The sequence below is a fragment of the Nothoprocta perdicaria genome, unplaced genomic scaffold (genome assembly GCF_003342845.1).
Source record: "Nothoprocta perdicaria isolate Ctin4 unplaced genomic scaffold, notPer1 scaffold_97, whole genome shotgun sequence".
Lineage (NCBI taxonomy): Eukaryota > Metazoa > Chordata > Aves > Tinamiformes > Tinamidae > Nothoprocta > Nothoprocta perdicaria.
In genome coordinates this window covers 743,973-764,027 of record NW_020456276.1, presented here as the reverse complement: position 1 = coordinate 764,027, position 20,055 = coordinate 743,973, and the positions used below count along the sequence as shown (strand labels likewise).

Sequence of the window (20,055 nt, the reverse complement as noted above, 5' to 3'; positions counted from 1 at the left end):
GCTGCTYTATGTGAGAAGATTGTAATTCATCTTTCTTCAAAACAAAATATAACTGATATTGAAATAGAAACACATTTAAATGTGTATTATTTCACCTTTTTATTTAAAAGCCATCACAAAGGGRGACTTCTGTTAACGTAATATCTTTTTCCAAAGGTCTCATCAGTTTTAAGGCTTTGATAGAAGAATCAGAAACTAAGAAGTTTCCGGACAATGATCTACTGCGACACCTCAGGCTAGTTACACAGGATGCAGACAAATGTGCTTCAGTTGCACAGCAGCTTCTTAATGGCAAAAGACAAACCAGGTAAATGTTACTGTATGGATTTGCTACCATTATGAATCACCTGAAGCATAAATGCTGTTGGACTTAAAAATGAAGGCAATCTTTTTCTCTTGAGAACCACCTTTTATGGGGAGATTGACCTTTCTTCCATGTAATAAATCAAAATGTTCTTAGCTTTCCTTCACCTCTTTTTGTTTGACATCTAGGTGGTAAATTTGTCCTAACCTTCCATGAAAGGAAAATCAATGTGATAATTCTATACAAAGGAACTACCAACAAGATGAGAATCCCCTTGTCTCTATACATGGTGCCAAAAACCTTCCATGGGAGGACTAGGTAGTAATAGGTCAATGTGGTGGTGGTTTGTCCTGTTTTAATGGCACATGGACCCTTCCTGCATGTTGCCTGCCTCAGCAGGTGTGTTGCAGCTTGTCACTCTGTTCTTCCAGTTGTTAAAAGGCTGACTTAGAAGTACAGCAAAATACTTAACTGTTATTTGAACTTCCTTCTTGTAGTCACTCCTTTCCATTTAGCTAATTATTTTTGGATCAGTCTTTGCAGCAAAGACTTGACATTCTTCTTCACTCTCATGCAAACAGAAGAGGATAAAGCCCCAATAACATCAACAATAAAATATTATAACAAGAAATGAAAAATTCAGTGCTCCAACAGACATGATTTGATAGATAATAGGTATAGATAATTTCTRACTCTGAGGTTCACAATATTATTATCAAAGTACTTGTCTCCTTTTAATCTCTTCCTTCAGTCTTGAGGCAATTCTCAATCTGTCCTTCCTTGGTGTGTTCTCCCCACCCGTGATTGGTATTTGCTCTGTCCTCCTGATGGACTTTGAGCTCCAGACAGGCCCTTTGCAGAAAAGAGGAAGGRTACCCTATGTGGAAAGACATAGATATACTTAAAGTCTAAATAGATTTCTGCATAGATTGTGCTATCAAATACGGTTTCCTGTACATGGCCGCATGCTTGYAGGACTTCAGACAACCTGTCTCACACTGATTCTTGTCTGTTGATTGTGAAGGTTTGTTGATTCTACTTAAAGTTTGGTTCATATTTTTGACATGCTTTTGTGCAGACTGAGTGTATTTTTCTGATCCTTGGATTGGAACAAACTTGTAATAAACTTTGTGGAAACACTGTGCCTGTCAATTGCGTAGCTAATGCTGTTGAGGGATCTCCTGTATCATATACAGATCTTGGAGTGAGAAAGTCCAAGATATAACRAATATTCTCTGAGAGTAATTCCTATCACTCTGACTCACCTCCTTCTCTATCTGAAATACCTGATGAAATGCAGGTGGCCGGTGCTTCTGTATTTGTTTTAATTCTTCTGATAATGGGTGGTTAAGCAGGAGATACTGTTTTGAAGATTCTTCTGTAAACTGCCCCCTGAATGGGGCCGAGGGCCAGTAGAACCTTCCTTCCTTCCTGAGATAACTTGTAGGTGATCCTGGAAGGGGGAAGCGTGACAGGAGAGCATGGAAGACAGACAGACAGACAGACAGACAGACACTCTTCACTGTTTCTCTCCTGCTTCTGCCTCGTGGTATATTTGCTGCTGCTTAGAGCCTCCAAGAATTTAGAGAGCATGTACATCTCTATGCTTAATAACCTGGGTAGAGTTGGTCTCTTCTTGAATGTAGTGGGTTTTCTTTTCTTTTTTCTTTTTTTTTTTTTTTTTTTAATCATATGCTTGCTTTTATCAAAAACATCCTGTGATGATTTTGCAGCTTAGTTTTATGTTTTATATATATTTATATATCACAGAATTACAGAATCACAGAATGGTTGGGATTGGAAGGGATCTGTAGAGATCATCTAGTCCAACCCCACTGCTCCAGCAGAGACACCTAGAACACGCGTTTTTTTTTGTATATAGACATTTACACACATGTGCATAGCGAAAAGTACTGCAGAATTTCCCCAAATAGTAGTAGAGCACTGTAGACCTTGAAACAGCCTAGACTGTAGCTGCAACTTTGAATTCATGTTATTTTCTGTTACCCAACTTACTATAAATTTTGAAACTCCCATTGTGTAGTGTATTGTGGGTTTTTTTTTTTTTTTTTTTTCTGGTATGCGTGTCCCTTAAACCTATTTTTAACCCAGAATGGTAAAATCAGTACTTGCTTTATAGTGTTCACACTCATGCTGGCACAGCCTGCTGAGATGTTGTTTTCCTCTTTTATTTAAGCGACTTATTGTGGATTAAATTGCCGGCATTGTAAGAGGTTTCTTTCCTTTTCTATTCAGAGTACTCTCAGACTAGTTAATATTGGCTTGAATTTAGAGAGTTTTTTAATATTAGCCAATTTGTAACACTTAAGCCACTCATTTTATAGAAGCTTTTAGATAAAAATGAAAATGATGATCCCAGCAGAGGGAGGATTTTTTTTAGAAGTGCCTACATGACCTGTGAGTATAAATCCCATTCAGAACTAGGATTTGTTCTCTTTTGGTATGGCGGGAGGAGACACTGATTACAATAGCATTTGCAACATAACTGAATAGTTTGTCCCTCATTGCTTTGTGTTCTGGAAAAAAAGCCTGATTTTATTCCATAATAAGTAGTGTCCTTCCAATGCTGAGTAGTTGTTCTAGAAWATTATTTAATATGATTTTTTTTCCCCACAAAAGCTTGTTCTGCTGTAGCTAACTCAGTTTTGTTGTGTGTTTAAGCTCTAGGTTGCTTGGATGCTCTTAAATATTGAATTATCCCTAAATAAAGCTGAGTTATGAGAAGTCAAGACTTTTGAATTTACATTTTGTTTTAGTGACTCCAAGCAAAGCTGAATTGTGTGTACTTGCAGGTACCGCTCTGGAGGAGGAAAATCTCAAAATCAGCTGACTGTGAATGAGCTGCGGTTGTTCGTAAGGCAGCTCTATGCTCTCCCCTGTGTCCTCAGTCAGACACCGTTACTGAAGGTAAAATTCTAGGGGAACCAGTTTGAAAATGTTATAGCAGATTAATGAAAGCCAAATACATTATTATCATACTATTTGCTGCAAGAATACTTCAAAATTAGCAGGCCTGTACAACTTATGAGCTACTGAGGGACTGATTTCTTCGAGAGAATTTTGGGGAAAACTGAATGGTTTGGGACAGGCAAGTGATCTAATTATCTTTTCATGTCAGCCTTTACAGAACTAAACTAAAACCCATTATAGTAGCATTTTTTTCTTACTGTAGCTAGAATCTGAATTCTTGCTTGAGCATTCTATTTGTGTTGACAATATGCTATTTAAATGTTTTAAATTTCATAATAATTTGACTTTCACATTGCATGCAGTGCAACATGGTGTTTGCCAGGTAGCTTACCAGTAATGCTTAGAAGTTTAAGAGACTTGGTGGTGGTTTTCTTATTTTGTTTTATTATTGCATTTGTTTATTTCAGGATCTTCTTGATCGTGTGGAAGCTTTTCAACAACATAGCCAGAAGCTCCTCTCTGAAGAAATGCCCAGCGCTGCGGAACTTCAGGAGCTGTTGGATGTCAGCTTTGACTTTGACGTTGATCTTCCCCAACTTGCTGAACTGCGGATACGCCTGGAACAGGCACGCTGGCTAGAGGACGTGCAGCTGGCCTCGGCAGACCAAAGCTCTCTTACTCTAGATGATATGAGACGGCTTATCGATTCAGGTGTTGGATTGGCTCCCTACCCAGCAGTTGAGAAAGCAATGGCTAAACTGCAAGAACTCCTTACTGTATCTGAACACTGGGACGACAAAGCCAGAAATCTGATAAAGGCCAGGTAAAAGCTAAATCTTAGTGCTACATCTTCCACTTGGGAACCATTCCATTTGGGAATTTGAAGTAAGCAATTGATGCATTAGATATACCCGTGAAAGAAGAAAATGAGGCAAATAAATCCCTTCTGAGAAAAAGATTGTTGTTTGTTGGTTTGAGCTTCTTATTTAAAAACTAAGAAAGGAAGGGTACAGTTTACTTCAAATGTATAAAGGTAGCTCAGACTTGTATGTCCTATGTGCACCACTGGTTCATCAGTCTCCAAGTTATTTTTTTTCCAGCCCCATAATTATGAAAGCATTTGAGCATTTCTTTCCTATTAATAATAGACATGTTATTTTAATATAATTTCATAGAGGATAAACTGGAATATTCAAACTTATTTTTACTCTCATTCTGAAAAACAGATATTTCAGGATTCAGTATGCTTTTTGAGACTCCAAGGGACTATTAAAAAACTCCATTGAGAAGATAGTAAATGTTAAATCTCCTTTAAGTCCAAATTCAGTAATATTTATAAATATTACATCCAACCACATCATATTTAATCTCCTTCATTCCATTGAATTTGCATYTTACTTTATCAAAAATAAATGAAAAGGTGTTGCGTAGAGAAGTATAACAGTTTTCTTACTGTTTCTAGCATTTTATTAAAAYCTTTGCAAGCAAATACACATTTCTATAAACTGTAGCTGTGTTACTCATGCAGTAAGCCGCAGTAGTATTGGCCAGAGATGCTGCATTTAGTCTTGCCTTTTGATTTGAATACACCACATTAGTGGTAGAACTCCAAGTGGGTAGGAGTGCTTACCTCCTGAAATGTTTTATTTACACAGACCACGGCAGTCACTGAGCAGTCTCGTAGCAGCAGTGAGAGAGATAGAGGAGATTCCAGCCTATCTCCCAAATGGGGCCGCGCTGAAGGATGCGGTGCAGAAGGCCAAAGATTGGTTGCAAGAAGTGGAGGGATTACAGGTAGGTAAAATGCATTTAGTTTTCAGTGAGCGATACCAAATACTGCTGGTGAATTCAGAATGCTTCATCTGTAACAGCTGTTGCTCTAGACATGGGGCAGCTGCACCCAGAATGGTATAATTTTTACATCTGTTTCTGGACCAGACATACTGCTTTGCCTCTTCAATTAAGTGATTGCAACAAATCTGTAAAGGAGCTCTTAACAAATCTAAAGTTTAAAGTGTGCGATATTACAGAACTTAAGATTCATTTTGCAAAGTGAGTAGTGAACATACGATGAGTCCTGGATTTGTAGAGAAAGTACTTGTTCCTGTTGCGCCAGTGCTAATGGATTTGCTGCTTCTTACATAATACCCGATTGTCCTCTGGATTATCAGTGTCTGCCAARTTTGATTCATTGCTGTATTACATTGGAATCAGTTCATCTTTCTTTGTTGCCAAGATTACTAATGAAATATTGAGGATGATCCCTATCAAGGCTGTTCCTTGTTCTCCTGCTCTATGGTCAATTTTGGATTTGATAGATTAAATGACTTGTTACAAAATCTGCAATTTTGTAGTAGTTAGATCAGAAATGGTGAGATAGAAATGACCTGCTTTCCTTTTCTTCCCCTCTTTCCAACTTCCCTTCTATTTTATGAGGTTTCTTCCACTTTTGTTTGATTTCTATGTTTGCATTGTGAAATACGTCTTCATTTGAGCCGCATGCTGATGGCAGAGAGAGGACCCAAGAACTTTTTAAAGATTAAGGTGTTTAGAAGTGTTTTGCCCTGGCTTTTARCAATTACCCCATTTTTCTGGATGGTTTTCTTTATGGATCCAGCTTATTTTCTATATTATTATGGTCTTCGCTTATTTTGCAGTTCAGTGGTTGCTTARCTCTCTCTCGTCGCTGCCCGTTTGCTCTCACGTGTTAGCAGTGCTGTTGGTGCAGCCACACACCCTGCCAGCCCCAGCCTCCGTGAGGCACTGCAGGCTCCTCGGGCTTTGTGAGGGGCTTCACTGCTCACTCTGCGAGAGCTGGTGCGAGGGGCCCGCTGGACTGCGCCACTCAGGAAGGGCTGGGACCGTGACAGCCCGGCCTGAAAACTTTGGCAGAAATAGACTATTATTTTCATATTAGTTGTTCTCATATTTTCTCCATAAAGTCAACTCTGACCTGATTTACTAATATTTTCAGGCCAGTCTGACCTCTCCTGCAGTTCTTGCATTAGAGTTTTAATTAACATTTAGGAAAAAAAATAGTTCAAGTGAAAATTTCTTGATTGAATGAAATTTTAGATGTTCTAGCTTTTAAAATGTTGAAGGAACAAAATAAATGTAATAGTAACTCCTAGTTTTGCGTTACTGCTGGACTTTCCATAACCATGTCACTTCAGATGAACAAAGGGTTCCTTTCAGAGGATACCTTGGATGCTTTTCACTCTTGGTGCGCCAGGAATTGGGTTAGATTTATCTTCTGGATGTATTTCAAGATGATTTTGTTTTTACACTGTGAATGGAAATTGTTAGATTCAGGCTTGGTATTCTGTAGGCTCATATTTTAAGCTGTCCTTTGGTAAGTTTTTTTTTTTTTTTTTTTTGATTTTTAATTCTTTTTTTTAGTTTTGTGTGTGTACTTAACGACTAGAGAATGAAAATCTTGAGTTTCAAAATATGGGTATTGGAGTGACTGAAGTGTTCAAGTAGATGTTATTTCTACAAGTTCTACTGTTATTTAATTTAAATGACTTAATGTGGTTCATAAAGATGGTAAACAACTCTTTACTTGTGATCTGGCAGGCTGGGGGACGGGTACCTGTTCTAGACACACTCGTGGAGCTTGTCACAAGAGGTCGATCTATTCCAGTGCACCTGGACTACTTACCAAGGCTTGAATCCTTGGTGTCAGAAGTTAAAGCATGGAAGGAATGTGCAGCTAACACATTTCTGTATGAGAATTGCCCTTACTCTCTTCTGGAGGTAAGAGATSTTGGCTCTATAGATCAGCATTCGTGCCACGGCAAAAGACCATCAGAGCTGTGGGCATTAGCACATGAAAGAGCTGTAATTTGACATATTTATATGTATATGAAAATATTTTATCATCATTTTCCTTAAAGTAGTTTTGTTTTTAGTGGATTGATCTGTGCTTTTAATGTTTATTTGAAACTTACTAAATGGTTAAAGTTTAACTACACTTCCATTTTTTTTCCCCTTAATCACTGGCTAATAAGTGAGACTCTTGTGCCACCATCTGACCTTTTCAATATGAATGTAGGAATATTGACATGTTCGTGTCACTGGATTTACTTTAGTGCATCGGGCTGTAGACTGCAGCAGCTCAAGTGTGGGTTCACACCCGATTCATCCACATCAGCTGTGGTGACAGCAAGGTGTTATGGCTGAGCTGTGATAAGGGTGAGACTGTAGCTGCTTTAGCYGGCCTTCAAATCTGTAGCTGCATGTATGTCAACACCTGCAGTTCCTCAGCAATTAACGCTTTCTAGCCTGTGCTGAACTTTTTTYCCCCCTTTTTTTTTCCTCCCCTCAAACCTAGTCTTCTCCCTCAGGAGAGACTGGGGAATGCAGAGCAGCCTGTGGAATCCTATACTGTTTCCCAGGGCTTGCAGCTTGAATAAAGTGGGGGCTATTCAGTACATCAGCAGTGTCTGTATACCAGCAGTCACTGTGAAGTGTGCAGGTGATTGTGGTCTTTTCCACTTCATGAAGTTGGATTTATTATTATTATTTTTTTTAATCTTCCAGCTCTCCTCCTTTTCCAGATAACCTCTTCTACCTACCCCACCCCCAAAATCTCTSATGGGTAAAAACACACAAAAAAATCTTTGATTCCTGGGAAAAATAGGAATCTGTGTTCTAAACAGTCTCATGTGGCTGTGTTAGGGCAGGCTGAGTGTGTTAAAAATGTTGCAGACAGTACTGCTTTTTTGTGCATTAGGTGTTATGTCCCCGATGCGATATTGGAATGTTGAATCTTAAAAGAAAGCAGAAGAAATTAAAGGAGCCAGTGCCAAGCGGAAAGAAGAAGAGCACTAAGCTGGAGACTCTGAGCGACTTGGAAAGAGCTCTCTCTGAGAGCAAAGACACGGCATCAGCGGTACGGGATTTGTTTGGGTTTTTTTGAAATGGAGTTTCTTCTAAGCTATTCTCCCTTCAGATTGTTGGTTGTGTCTGCCTCTTGTGTGTGYGAGGGTTATCTTTTGCCCTTCTTTAGAGCGTTTTTACAGCTGGGCTTTCCTGTCCTTGATTATGATTTCTCAAAACTGCAGATAGTGGAAAACCTCTGCGTCGTCTTTGTGCACACAGTAATCTTACAGTTTGCAAAGCCATACCTGTAACCTAACCAAAACACAGGAAAGTCAAGGACTGAGAGGCATCATTTTCATTCTTCATACTAAAATGTTAGTAAAAAACGTGTTTTCCCCAGTCTGATTCTTTCACAGATCATGGTAACCCAGCACCATTTATAATTAAAACAAATGCCATGAATGATTAAAGGCAATCTCGTCCATTACAAAGGCAGTAAAACACTAGTTCTGTGTGGAGCTTGCTTGGTTGCTGTTTGATGGAAATATGCCTCAACCCAAAAGACCAAGTGCAGCCTCCACCACAAACGATGTCCCGTGAGGAGGTCTGTGGGACAGCCGTTGAGCATCAGTAGGATTCGAGCATAGTTATCTGCGGGATATCTCAGCTCTAATTTAGAGCAACTGCTTGAAACCCATGTGTTAAACTCTTAAATTTTTGGCTTCTCATACCCCCTACTTTGTTTTAACTATATAAACTCTCATTGATATTTGAGGTATTGAAAGAGAAGGACATTCACACAGACTTCAACCAGAAAAATGGATTTTGCTTTGCCTTATGTTGCTTCGGACATGACGGAGACAAGAATCTTATTTATAGTTGAGTTTTTCTGAGTGGTTTGTACACTTTTACAACCAAGCATTATAGCTGCAGTGCTTCATAGCATGCTCAAATAATTTATGAATAAGGCTGAGTACGAGTCCCATATCTGTCAGCACTGAATGCATTTGTATAATCTGCAGAGGAGTTTTCTCTAGTCACCACATTTCAAAGCCATGACGTGTGATGTAGCCATTCTGTGTATATTTATATGCCTGTTACCCTGCATACTCTCCAGTATACATTTGKTTTTATATGTAAAATAAAACCGTGGAGAATTTAATAGCTGCAGCTGGAGTTAATAGGCTCTATTACAAAATGAGGCATATTTCTGTCTTTAATAGAATTCTGTCATTAATGTAATGAAAATTCCTGGAAAATAAGCATGAGTAGATATAARAAGGGTAAATCACACATTCAGGACTACATCTTATTTTCACCTGGTGCTTACAGCCCCCAAAGTAAATACATAGGTCAACATATGACCATGTTTGCTGGACTGAACACATAATAGAGGCATGACAGATCCATCTGTACTTCTAAAAACTGCCAAGATGTTCTAAGCTTATAAAGAATCAGACTAAATACTTTTCCATGAACAAACCTCTCAAATATCTGTAAGCCATATCTGCCTCTTAATTCAGAAATTTGGTGTTTTAATGAAGGTAATGTTTTTGCAGTACAAAATGAGAAGGATGTGGGTCAAAGAGGAAGGGAGTTGGGAGGCTATTTTTTGCAGTGGAGTCAGCTTTGCAACTCTGGGCCTGATGAGAAAATGGAAGGAAACAGAGAAGTCAGGTCACTTGACCTCCTCCAAACTGCTTCCTTCCAAACATTCAAAGCTTTGATGGGAGGCCTGCAAAGAYGAACTTCTCAAACCTCTGAAATACTTGCTAGCACCTCTGCAGTGTGATTGTGCGGAGGTCACCGTGTCTCTGATGAGTGATGTTGGTTGAGAAATAACCRTGCAGGAATGACATCCCTTTCTCTGAACTCCCTTGTAGATGGCCACGCTTGGGGAAGCCCGATTAAAGGAGATGGAAGCGCTGCGTTCTCTTCGAGCAGCAAATGAAATAAAGGTGCTGTCTAATGAAGAGGACACAGAAATGAAAGTCTGTCTATGCCAGAAAGAGCCAGCTGCTCCAATGATACAGTGTGAACTCTGCAGAGGGTTCTTCCACACCAGCTGTGTTTCAGTGCCCAGTGCTTTGCAGGGACCTCGTGTGTGGCTCTGTCCACACTGTCATCGATCAGAAAAGCCACCTTTAGAAAAAATCCTACCCTTGCTGGCCTCCTTGCAGCGCATCCGTGTAAGGCTTCCTGAGGGGGATGCTTTACGCTATATGATAGAGAGAACTGTGAACTGGCAGCACAGAGCACAACAAATGTTATATTCAGGGAATCTAAAACTCATACAAGACAAAGTTGGCTCAGGATTACTGTACAACAGATGGCAAGCCACAGCAGGCCAATTGCCAGAGACAAATAAGGTAAGAGGGGCTACTTCGGGGCTTCCTGGCTGTAGGTGGCGTGTGGTCAGCAAGAACACCTCTTTTTTGGGGGCCTTGGCTAGCCACTTAGTTATTCATACAATATCTGTATTCCGGCAAGGCAGGTTATATTGGTAAAGCAATAAAGAAATGAAGAATTAGGGGTCTGCCTTGTCAGTTAGCCAGGATGTGTGCATCCTCCAACAATAACATAGTGTTCCCTTTCCGATGGAATTTAGAGAACAATTACTCCTACAGGGCCTATTTTTGCATCTTCTCTTCCCAGTTCCTATGTTCTAACATGACACTGGTAATGACAGAGTTGCTGAAGCTATTGTTTCTAAGAGCACTCAATATTTGGTTAGCTAAATATTAAGTATCCTTTATTTACAAATATTTTGAAGTAATCTTAAATTCCAAGAACTAGTAACTGAGAAAAAAAAAATGTGTTGCAAGTGTAGCTCACAGCTAAGATTGTTTCCAGCAGGGAGCTTTCATCTGTTAGCCCTCCTTTTTGCTTACATTTAAACTCTCAAGCTGGATCTTGTGCTAATGCTACTCTGAATTAAGCTACAGGAAGTGTTTTAGGTGTGATCTTGAAGGAGTTACAAAGCTTCTCAGGAAAAGAGATGTTGCAGCCAAAATAACAGGGAAATGAGTTTTCCTGAGATAATAAATGGAGGAGAAAAACAAATTAGAAGTTCAGTGCAGCACAAGGAATGTAAAATGCCCCCAAATGCAATGGCTTTCACATTCTGATTGAAACACCTTATTTCTGCTCGTTGTATCTTGTTAAATATAGTCTGTGTGTGTCTTCATAGTTACTTTAARCAAGAATTGCATCCTGGATGCTTGAAGAGGTGCTGTCGCTGCTTGGTTTAGCCAGTGATCTGTGTACCAAGTTGCTTGTGTGGGCTAGGTGCTTCAAATAATGCACATTTTATAAATGCAAGTCTATATTTAGGCATCTAAGGGAATGTCTCAGATAAGTTTGGAAGCGTCATTCCACTAGACCAGCTAGTGTAGCTGAAAAGAAAATGTGTAAGATTTTTCATGTATCAGTTCATGTTTGGGGCAAAAATAGAAATGATAAGCTTCACAGCTAAATACAGTATGGCTTTGTTGTATAGCAACAAAGCTCTACTCTCTGTTGTAACTGGGCAGCTTATTCACTTTGCTAGTTAACTGTGCACAAAAAAGAAAATCTTATTTTATGCAGGGATAGCGTAGTTTTACTAGCTCAGCATGGCACACAAAGGCAACTGTACCTCCTGAGAGCTGAAAGCCTCAGGAAAACTATGTTGTGTGGTCTGAGGCTCAAATTAGTAAAACCTGCTGAATCAGGGTAACTGTAGCAGAGCTAATTCGAGTATCCCTGTGACCACATTTCCCAGCTGAGAAGTTCTTGGGAAGCTCAGTGATAACCCCATGAGGCGGCTTGGGTCCTTTACTGAGCCTGAGCTCATAAACCCTGGAGCCAGTAGCACCAGCGGCTGCTCAGAGGTACCCATCCGGAGCGGCTCAGGAAAGGCTCTGAGCCAAAACTAAAGTCTTGGTGGACTCAGGTTCCTTTCTGTCCTGTGAATCGGGTGTTTCAGCACCCTCTCCTGTTCTGTAGCAGTCATGTTTTCCCCGTTATGCCCGGTAATCCAATACACTCTTCCCCCAGAGATGTTTGTAACTCACCACTGGAGCTGGGCTTCTTKGGCAGAAGCAGAGTGAAGACGTGGAGCATTTAGCTGAGTTTGAAAAATTCAGTTGAAAAACAGCTGTGAGCAGTTGATGAGAGCCAGATCTTGAAAGAGGCCCAGACTGTGCAACACCGAGATAGACAACAAGGTTTCGAAAGGCWTCCAGTGAGAATTTTACAAGTAGTTCAGCAAGTAAAGGACCAACTGCCACTGAGCATCTTAGGAACAGGCACCACCTATTGCTAAGACTATTTAAATTGAGCTATTCTGAATACAGCAGATTGAGTTAAATACTTACATRCATTGCAGTTTACCTCCAGTTTTTCATCCCCTTCCTTGTTACAGGAAATTAGCATCATCTCAGCTCTGATGATTTAGGGACTAACCTGATGAAGAGATTAGCTGAAGCACTTGACAGAATTGGATTGCAGCGAACACGTTGATAATTCCTAGAAGGGGGGAAGAAAGTGAGGGTAGCATGTGGAAAAATGTAGCTGATAAGAGACACTAGTTGGATATACTGCAGCTGGAGTAATTCATCTAAATACCTTATGTTTCAAAGGTGCCTGTCTGATACTTTTGGAGTCCAAAAATGCTACTTGCTGTCTTGTACTAGTAGCCTTTGCACACAGGAGTGCACGTTTCACCACTGACATGTATTCTGTGCATGCTGATTAACCAAATGTGCTTCAAAACTTGGCTCATCAGATCACGTCAGGTCGTTCAGCGTGAGAAATCACTTCTTCATTGTGCAGAATGAAAGGAAACCATAGATTCTACACTGGGTTGGTTCCAGAGCTGAAGATCTTCCACAAATTGATAATTTATCGCTTAAGTGACTGCATTGTCTCTAGTCTACTCTAAAAGCTTGTTCTCTTCAGGGAGAAAATGCTGCTGCATGCATATGGGCTAGGTTCTCATGTCTCTGGAAAATACAATTCACAGCTAAGAATTTTAAACATAAAGTTACTTTTGCTTATTTCCAGGTTTAAGATGAAGTATTTATATGAATTAGATTGAATGCACTACAGGAATAAACATTTAAGCAGTTCTACAAGGGAACAAAAAGTTCTGACTCTTTTGATGTTTTAAAATGAAATATATAGAAAAAAATGCATTTTTTTTCCAGGTTTCCCAGACAATTGGAGCTATGTCATTCTCCATGCCTTGGGACTGGGATAACAGGACCGTATATTTGCATTCTTCCTTTTCTACAGGACAACACTGCATCCCCCTTCATGGTTTGTAATTTTCTACTTCATTTTTCAATTTTTATTGTGGGGAGATATCCTAGTTAGCAGGAGATGCTGACTTATCCTCCAGTCACATCTGGGCCTGCTAAAGAAAGGAGCCTGTGACTGTGCAGCAGGTCCCACTGCTTCTCCATCTCCTTATCAGCTTTGGAAATAATGTCCAGTTTTGACAGAAGGTTACATTTCTCAAAGATACAAAGTTCCTATATCTGGAATAGAAAGGTGTGGCAAAGTAGGAGAAGAGATACCAAAGCAGTGCTACAACTGAGAGAAAATCAGTAATTTTTCAGCCCTTGTTCATTCTGAGATAGAGCAGTGGGCTGGCTCCTTTCCATGTGCATAGCACACAGTGGACTGTGGAAGTGAAACAGGAGATACAGGAAAGGAAAACAAATGGGAGAGGGGAGAAAATAATGAATTTGTAGGAGCTGGGGAAGAATAGCATAAGGAATAGTGTTGGAGGCAGTAGGAGGTCCATGTGACTCCAGACCACGTAAGTTTTGCTTACAGAACAACTGTCTGGGACAGAGACTTCAGTGTTTTCTTAGCTGCTAGAAGAGTCCAGGTTACTCAGCATGTTCTCCATGCTTTCTGCCTCCAAATTTATGTTTATTGGACTAATGCTACCAATGGTATTAGGTTAAGACCATAAAAAGCTTTTTCTCACTTTCTGATACAGACTGCGGCTGCCCAGAGGAGCTAGGTCTAGCCTTATTGTCCATTTTTTTTGAGTCAGTAATGCTTAGTCCATATAAATATTACACATCGTTTAGTTTAAAGTTACGATTAAAATCAAAGAAGTGCTTTCTAGAACCAAATTTAGCTTGCAGGCCACATTTGAGCTGTTTTGAACACTTTTTAAAAGCTGTGATTTAGACAATGATTTTGACCTACTGTCACTGTGACTGCTTCAAAATCCTATTGCAGAAGCTTTGTAAGCTTGATATTAATAGTGAGTGGTAACTGTACAGCAGGAACCAGTTTAAAAATCCTTTCAGCTCTTGTCTCTTCTCATTTCTTGGCCTCAGTTATGGGTTTCACACTGTATGTTGAAATTGTTTCACAYGTGTTACATAGCGAGGGGTCACTGCTCAGCCGACTTCTTTGCTGTTACCAACTTCTGTACAAGCCTCTACCTTTCTTTTTAAACTTGCTGTTAAAAATGAGCAGTGAAGAGTGAACAGATCAGAGTTAATTTGTACACTTGCAGCACAAAGAATCTTCCATAGCTTTCTCTTATTGCTACCACAGAAGAGGTTCTCATCGATTCTGACGTGGAAAACTCTCTCCTTTTCCTCTCTCTCCCTCAATAGTCATTAGCACAGAGCTGGATGAGCTGATGATGGAAGCCCAGCTGCTACAGGTCTCTCTGCCTGAAATCCAGGAGCTGTACCAGATCCTATTCACGAAGCAAAGCCCTGCTCCCCAGGCAGAGCAGAGGTCCTCAGCTGGCCCGGCAAATGAAAAGGCAAGTGTCTGGCAGTGGCAGTGAGCCTGGACTCTCTCCTGAGTAGATGCTCTGCCTGAGTAGATGCTCTGCCTGAGCAGATAAGCTTTACAGTAGGTTTGTGCATATGTTTGTATTTCCATGAAAATTAATTTGTCTTCTGCAAAAGAGGTTGAGATACTGATAATATAAGAATTCATTACAAATAATTATTACTGAATCTGCTTTTTGTCATCATCATCTGTATTTAAATGCATTCATTCCAATTCAAATGATGTAGTGTGTCCTACAAATAAGAGTCTTCCCTAGAAAGTTGCCTCTGAAGCAGCAAAGAAAGAAAATAATACTTTGCTCTGTAACTTTCTGTCATTTGAGTTTGACCCTATACTTGGCTTTTAGTGTTCAGTATAAATGCAAAATATTTGACAGAGGATGTTGCTGCCTTTTCATCAGTGAGATGTGGACAGGGAAGGCAAGCTAAATAACAGAACACAATGAGTGTTAGATGTGCAGTTATAACTTAGTACTTGTGTACTCATAATTAGGATTTTTGCTGTAATATCCTTCCAACAGAATGAGTGCTGCCGAGGGAAAAAGGATGGAATCAGTTATATGGAGAGAAAACTGAAAAGGCGTTTTGAAAGAGAGAGCTTTTGCGATGAGAAGCGATCAAGAGTAAAACAAATGAGAACACCAAAAAAGAAGAAACTGAAAATGAATCATTCAAAGGATCTCTGCAATAACAGACTAGAGAGAGAGCGGGAGCGTCTTTTGGAGATGCAGCGTTCCAGTGAGAGCCACTTGTTTCCCTCAGATGCGTCATTCTCTGAGCAGGAGGACTCCGAGGACGAAGATGCCATCTGCCCCGCTGTGAACTGTCTGCAGCCTGAGGGAGATGAGGTTGGTAGAGGCAAAGCCACTGTGGTGGGATCGAGGGCCACTCAACTACACCAAAATTGTTTGACTGCTGAAGATAATCTTACAAAGAGAGCACAAGGCAGTTCAGAAAACCAAGGTGGCTCTGCAGCCACATGTCCTGCCTTGACCCCATTTGGCAGGCACAGAGAGAGTCTGCTGCTGTTAACACAGCATTAGGAACAAACCTCCCACCTTCTCACAGAGCAGCTGTTGAGCAAGGAGTGGGGAAGGCATGTAGACATCAAAACACCTGCATRGAACTGCAGGAGGTGGGGTGAGCAGACAGCATGCTCATGTGCACTCCTGAAACATGAAAACCAGTTAGACTTTGGGGATCTTGACCTTTCTAGACAGATGCAGTGTCCTGGAGCTTTGCATAGCTCCTTCCAAATGGAAAAAGGACATCCCCAGACTACTGGAAGATCATAGTGAAGTTGCCATCCGTAATCTTTATGTAGGTGGGAAGCAAAAGGAGGAATGAGGCAAGTGTGCTCTCCTCTCAGCTTTGGGGGACCTGGGTAGCAGGAGTCCAGAGGACGGTGAGTGTAAGGATGATGGTCAGTATTGGTGAGCTGTAGAATGGGACATGGCTTACTCGTTTAAATAGATTACAAGTCCTCAACTAATAAAAAGTGCACTTAATTGTTTGAGCCCTCTCTGAATACTGGCATGTCTGTCTTTTTTTAGGTGGATTGGGTCCAGTGTGATGGCAGCTGCAACCAGTGGTTTCACCAGGTGTGTGTGGGCATCTCTCCAGAAATGGCAGAGAAGGAAGACTACATCTGCACCAGCTGCACGGGGAAGGACTCTCAGTATCGGAAGTAAAACTCCCCATAAAACATTCAGGACTTGAGCACAGAAAGTTATCAGAGTTTCTCCGCAAAGCCACAGGGGCTGGTTTAAGAGCCAGACTGCAAATGGTGCTACTTCTATCCTCATGGGATCATTTTCCAGAACTCAAAATAATTTTTGACACTTTTGTATTTTCCCTTGATCTGTTTGTGGTTGTTGAGGTTTGAAATGCTGACTATTTAGCAGGGGTTTCCACCAATTTGGAAGGCATTTGAAACATGCACCTTTTATTGTACAGCATTAAATTACCTCTCTGGGATTTACCGGCATATTTAATTCAGCTTGGTTTAGGTGAAGAAAAAAAAAAAAAAAGAAAAAACCTGCACCATGAATTTTCCAATAAATCCTCTTTTGAGGAAATCCCTGTTTACTCTGTTAACTCTTTGGAGACTTTAGTTTTTTTCCACTTTGTTTTTTCGTAGACTAGATTTATTTATCTGAGCAATAACTTCTATGTCTGGTTTCAGTGACTGGAATGACAATTCTGAACAGCGTGTTGCTTTTAGCATTGGTTGATGTACAGAAAGCAAATGGTAGATCCTAGTGTCACTGATGGCCTGGTGATGTAGAAGACAGAAAAAGCTCTGTAAAGTAATTGCCACAGCTGTATTTTGGCTTTCTCCTTTTTTGGGTAGCTTGTATCAAATGTTGCAGTTTATATTGTGGAATAAACCCCTGGTTATGTTATAAAATTAAATGTTGGTGTTTTTAGAGAGCTTGAAATGCAGTTTYGTTTCCCTCTTGATCTTGATTTCTTTAAAGGATTCTCTTGTCAAGAGAAATCCCTCTTAAAAAAAAAAATCCCTAAATGCAAAAGCTAGGATATTTTCTTTATCTGCTCACAAATTATGTTCTGTGAGGAGAARGTAGATCGAGATCTTACACCCAAAGTATTTTTCACTGTCGTTTTCCATGTCTTTTTTCAAAGCTTTCCAGAACTGGAATTATTTACCAGCTGGGTGAATGAGGGRTCAAAATTAAGATCTGTGATTTGGAGGATTTACCTGAGAGGCAGAAGTGTGGCAGCTTCTGTTGCCAGCCTTGTCCAGCTGCCTCCGCAAGCAGAGTTTCCCTTGCACACACGGGGCCAGCTTGTTCTGCGGARCCCTTGCTGACGGCCCAAATGCAGGGCCGTTGGGCTGCTTCGCTCTGCTCGCCAGGAGCCTGAGGACTGAGGAAATCTCTAGACAGGTCTATCAAAGATTGTATTTTGGGACCATAACCAAGGGGTGAAGAAGGGGAGTGGTTATTTCTCTCAGCATAGGCTACACAGACTGTAAATACCTGAAATACAGTCACTTCTTTGGAAGTGGGCTGCTGCCTCTGTTGGCTGATGAAGGCATAGCGTGCAAAGCCGTCCCAGCCAGGAGCTGGGAAGGTCTTCGAATCAGAGAGCTCTTTCTCTGTATGATATCCTGCCATCACCAAAAAATGGGGCAGTATCTGTCTTTCCTCAGCTCGTGATGAAGAGAAAGTTGCCAGTAGATTTTTCTCTCTATTCTGAATTCTTTCCCTGGGCCAGAAGCATGCAGGTCCATTGAGCTTCAGGGCATTTTGCAAAGCCAAGTGGTGGAATTCTGTATGCAGTAAGAACTGAATAAGAATTAGATTTTTATGGGGGTTTGGAGCACTTAATAGGCTTTTTAGTTTCCTGWTGGTTTTTAACTAACCATAGAGAGTATTTTCAGCCTCGCATAGATGATTTGTCTAAGTGATGAGGGAAGGTAGGGGGGATAAGGGAACATGAGCAGAGTAATAGGACTAAATTATGTAAATGTACGTATGTGCTTTCATATTATGACTTTCCTGTATTATTTACTGTAATTGCCCAAAGGAAGTTACATGACTGTGGTCGGATTAAATCTTTTCGGTAACACTAAGGTAACAATCCAAGCCAAAGGGCGGGGGGGAGAGGGGGARGGAAGATCAGTAATATCTTGCTTTCAAAGAGGAAGTTGAACAAACTTAAAAAAAAAAAAAGGTTGCAGTGTTGTGATGTAGCTGAAAATTTGTACAAGTTTTCTCTCACAGTGTTCCTTTTATTTTCAGTGAGGAAATGTTTACTAAAAAGTRCTAGAGCAAAAACAAAGCAATTAGTTTTAGGATTATGATTCACCACAGGACCATGTGAACGTTGAGAGTGGAAGGTCCTAAGCRGTGGCACCTCCTGTGCCACAGAGTTGCTTTCCCATGTGGATACTTAAGTTTAAATCAATTTTTAACTGTGTTGGACTAAATGAGCAAGAGATCTGCTGTTTGCTTCAAGGTGGGCTCCTCTTCTGGATGTTCTTTGCATATGTCATCAGGGGTGATGGCAGGGAATGCAGGGTGCTCAGTTGCTATATGTCAATGCTCCTAAGCGAAGGTGTCAGAAGTGGGGCAAGTTTCCTTCAGAGCTTCCCTTTACCACCTAATGAACCATCTCGTTTCTCCGCAGAGGTTATGGAGACACATGATTGTACTCAGCTATTGGGCTGGTCGTTGGTGAACCCTATAGCCCTAACAGCCACCAGCAAGGACAAAAATCTGTGCAACAAAGGATCCTGGGGAGAAGGGCATGCCAAGGATTCGGTGTAAATTCCTTGGTGTAAAATTCTGTCTTCAACGTAAACAAAATAATCCAGTCCTTCCCTTTCCTATCATCTTCTGGGTAATAGTCTGTGCTGCAATTGCTTCTTTAGGCTGGGGAAGATGGGAAGGTACAAATATTTAGCAGTTCAAATGAGTTCCAGATACAGAAAAGGATATATTTTGTATAAACAATATATTAGTCCCTAGTATTTCATATTGCAGTTGAAATTAGGGATATAAAGGGAATTGCATCAGGCAGGGGAACATTCCCTTTACAGCTGCTGAGTCGTGTTTGCATATGAAGTGTCACTAAGGAAAAAATCAGGCTGAAACATGAAAAAATGGGGCTGAAACACCTTCTTTGTGCATTGTGAGGCTTCAGCAGTGATTTTTTGCTGCATTCCAAGGGTGGGGAGGAGGGGTCTTAAACTGACTAAATCCCTATACACGGAGTTAGCTAACGCATGTCTAAAGAAAGGATGAACACCCTGCTCTGGGGATATCTGCCGCTAATCTGCATCCTTGTTTTCTGCAAAATCATAGAACTACAGGGGAAACACAGTTGTGATGTGTAAGAAGGGACAAAAAATGAGCACAGACGCTCCGTACAGGTGGAGCCAGCGCAAGGAYGCTGGAAGAGCCCGAGCAGGCAGCGCTCGCCCAGCGGCGCTCATCTCGGTGCCGTCCTGGGCTGTCGCTTCTGCTCACGGAGAGCGGCTGTTTTGTGCAGCCCACCGAGACTGGGGCAGGATTCGGCGTTAATCAACAAGCGTCACGAAAGGACGAGTAACCAAATACGCTCTGTGGCGGCACGTTAACCATTCAGCAACACGTGAGAGCAGGACGCGGGCCACAAAACCCCTCGTGGGGTGACCACAATTACGATTTTATCTTA

General features: G+C 40.8%; 1 protein-coding gene across 1 annotated transcript in view; it reads left to right on the top strand.

The window, feature by feature from the left end:
- The window catches only part of KDM5B (lysine demethylase 5B), a 46,405-nt gene extending 29,245 nt beyond the window's left edge, over nucleotides 1-17,160 (top strand). Inside the window, exons 17-27 of the mRNA XM_026053126.1 lie at nucleotides 157-307; nucleotides 3,118-3,232; nucleotides 3,703-4,058; nucleotides 4,891-5,029; nucleotides 6,812-6,991; nucleotides 7,971-8,129; nucleotides 9,943-10,428; nucleotides 13,249-13,360; nucleotides 14,686-14,840; nucleotides 15,393-15,719; nucleotides 16,425-17,160. Of these exons, the coding sequence (XP_025908911.1) occupies nucleotides 157-307; nucleotides 3,118-3,232; nucleotides 3,703-4,058; nucleotides 4,891-5,029; nucleotides 6,812-6,991; nucleotides 7,971-8,129; nucleotides 9,943-10,428; nucleotides 13,249-13,360; nucleotides 14,686-14,840; nucleotides 15,393-15,719; nucleotides 16,425-16,562 (2,318 nt within the window). The 3' untranslated portion in view covers nucleotides 16,563-17,160. The remainder of the gene's footprint in view (nucleotides 1-156; nucleotides 308-3,117; nucleotides 3,233-3,702; nucleotides 4,059-4,890; nucleotides 5,030-6,811; nucleotides 6,992-7,970; nucleotides 8,130-9,942; nucleotides 10,429-13,248; nucleotides 13,361-14,685; nucleotides 14,841-15,392; nucleotides 15,720-16,424) is intronic.
- Nucleotides 17,161-20,055: the final 2,895 nt, after the last annotated feature.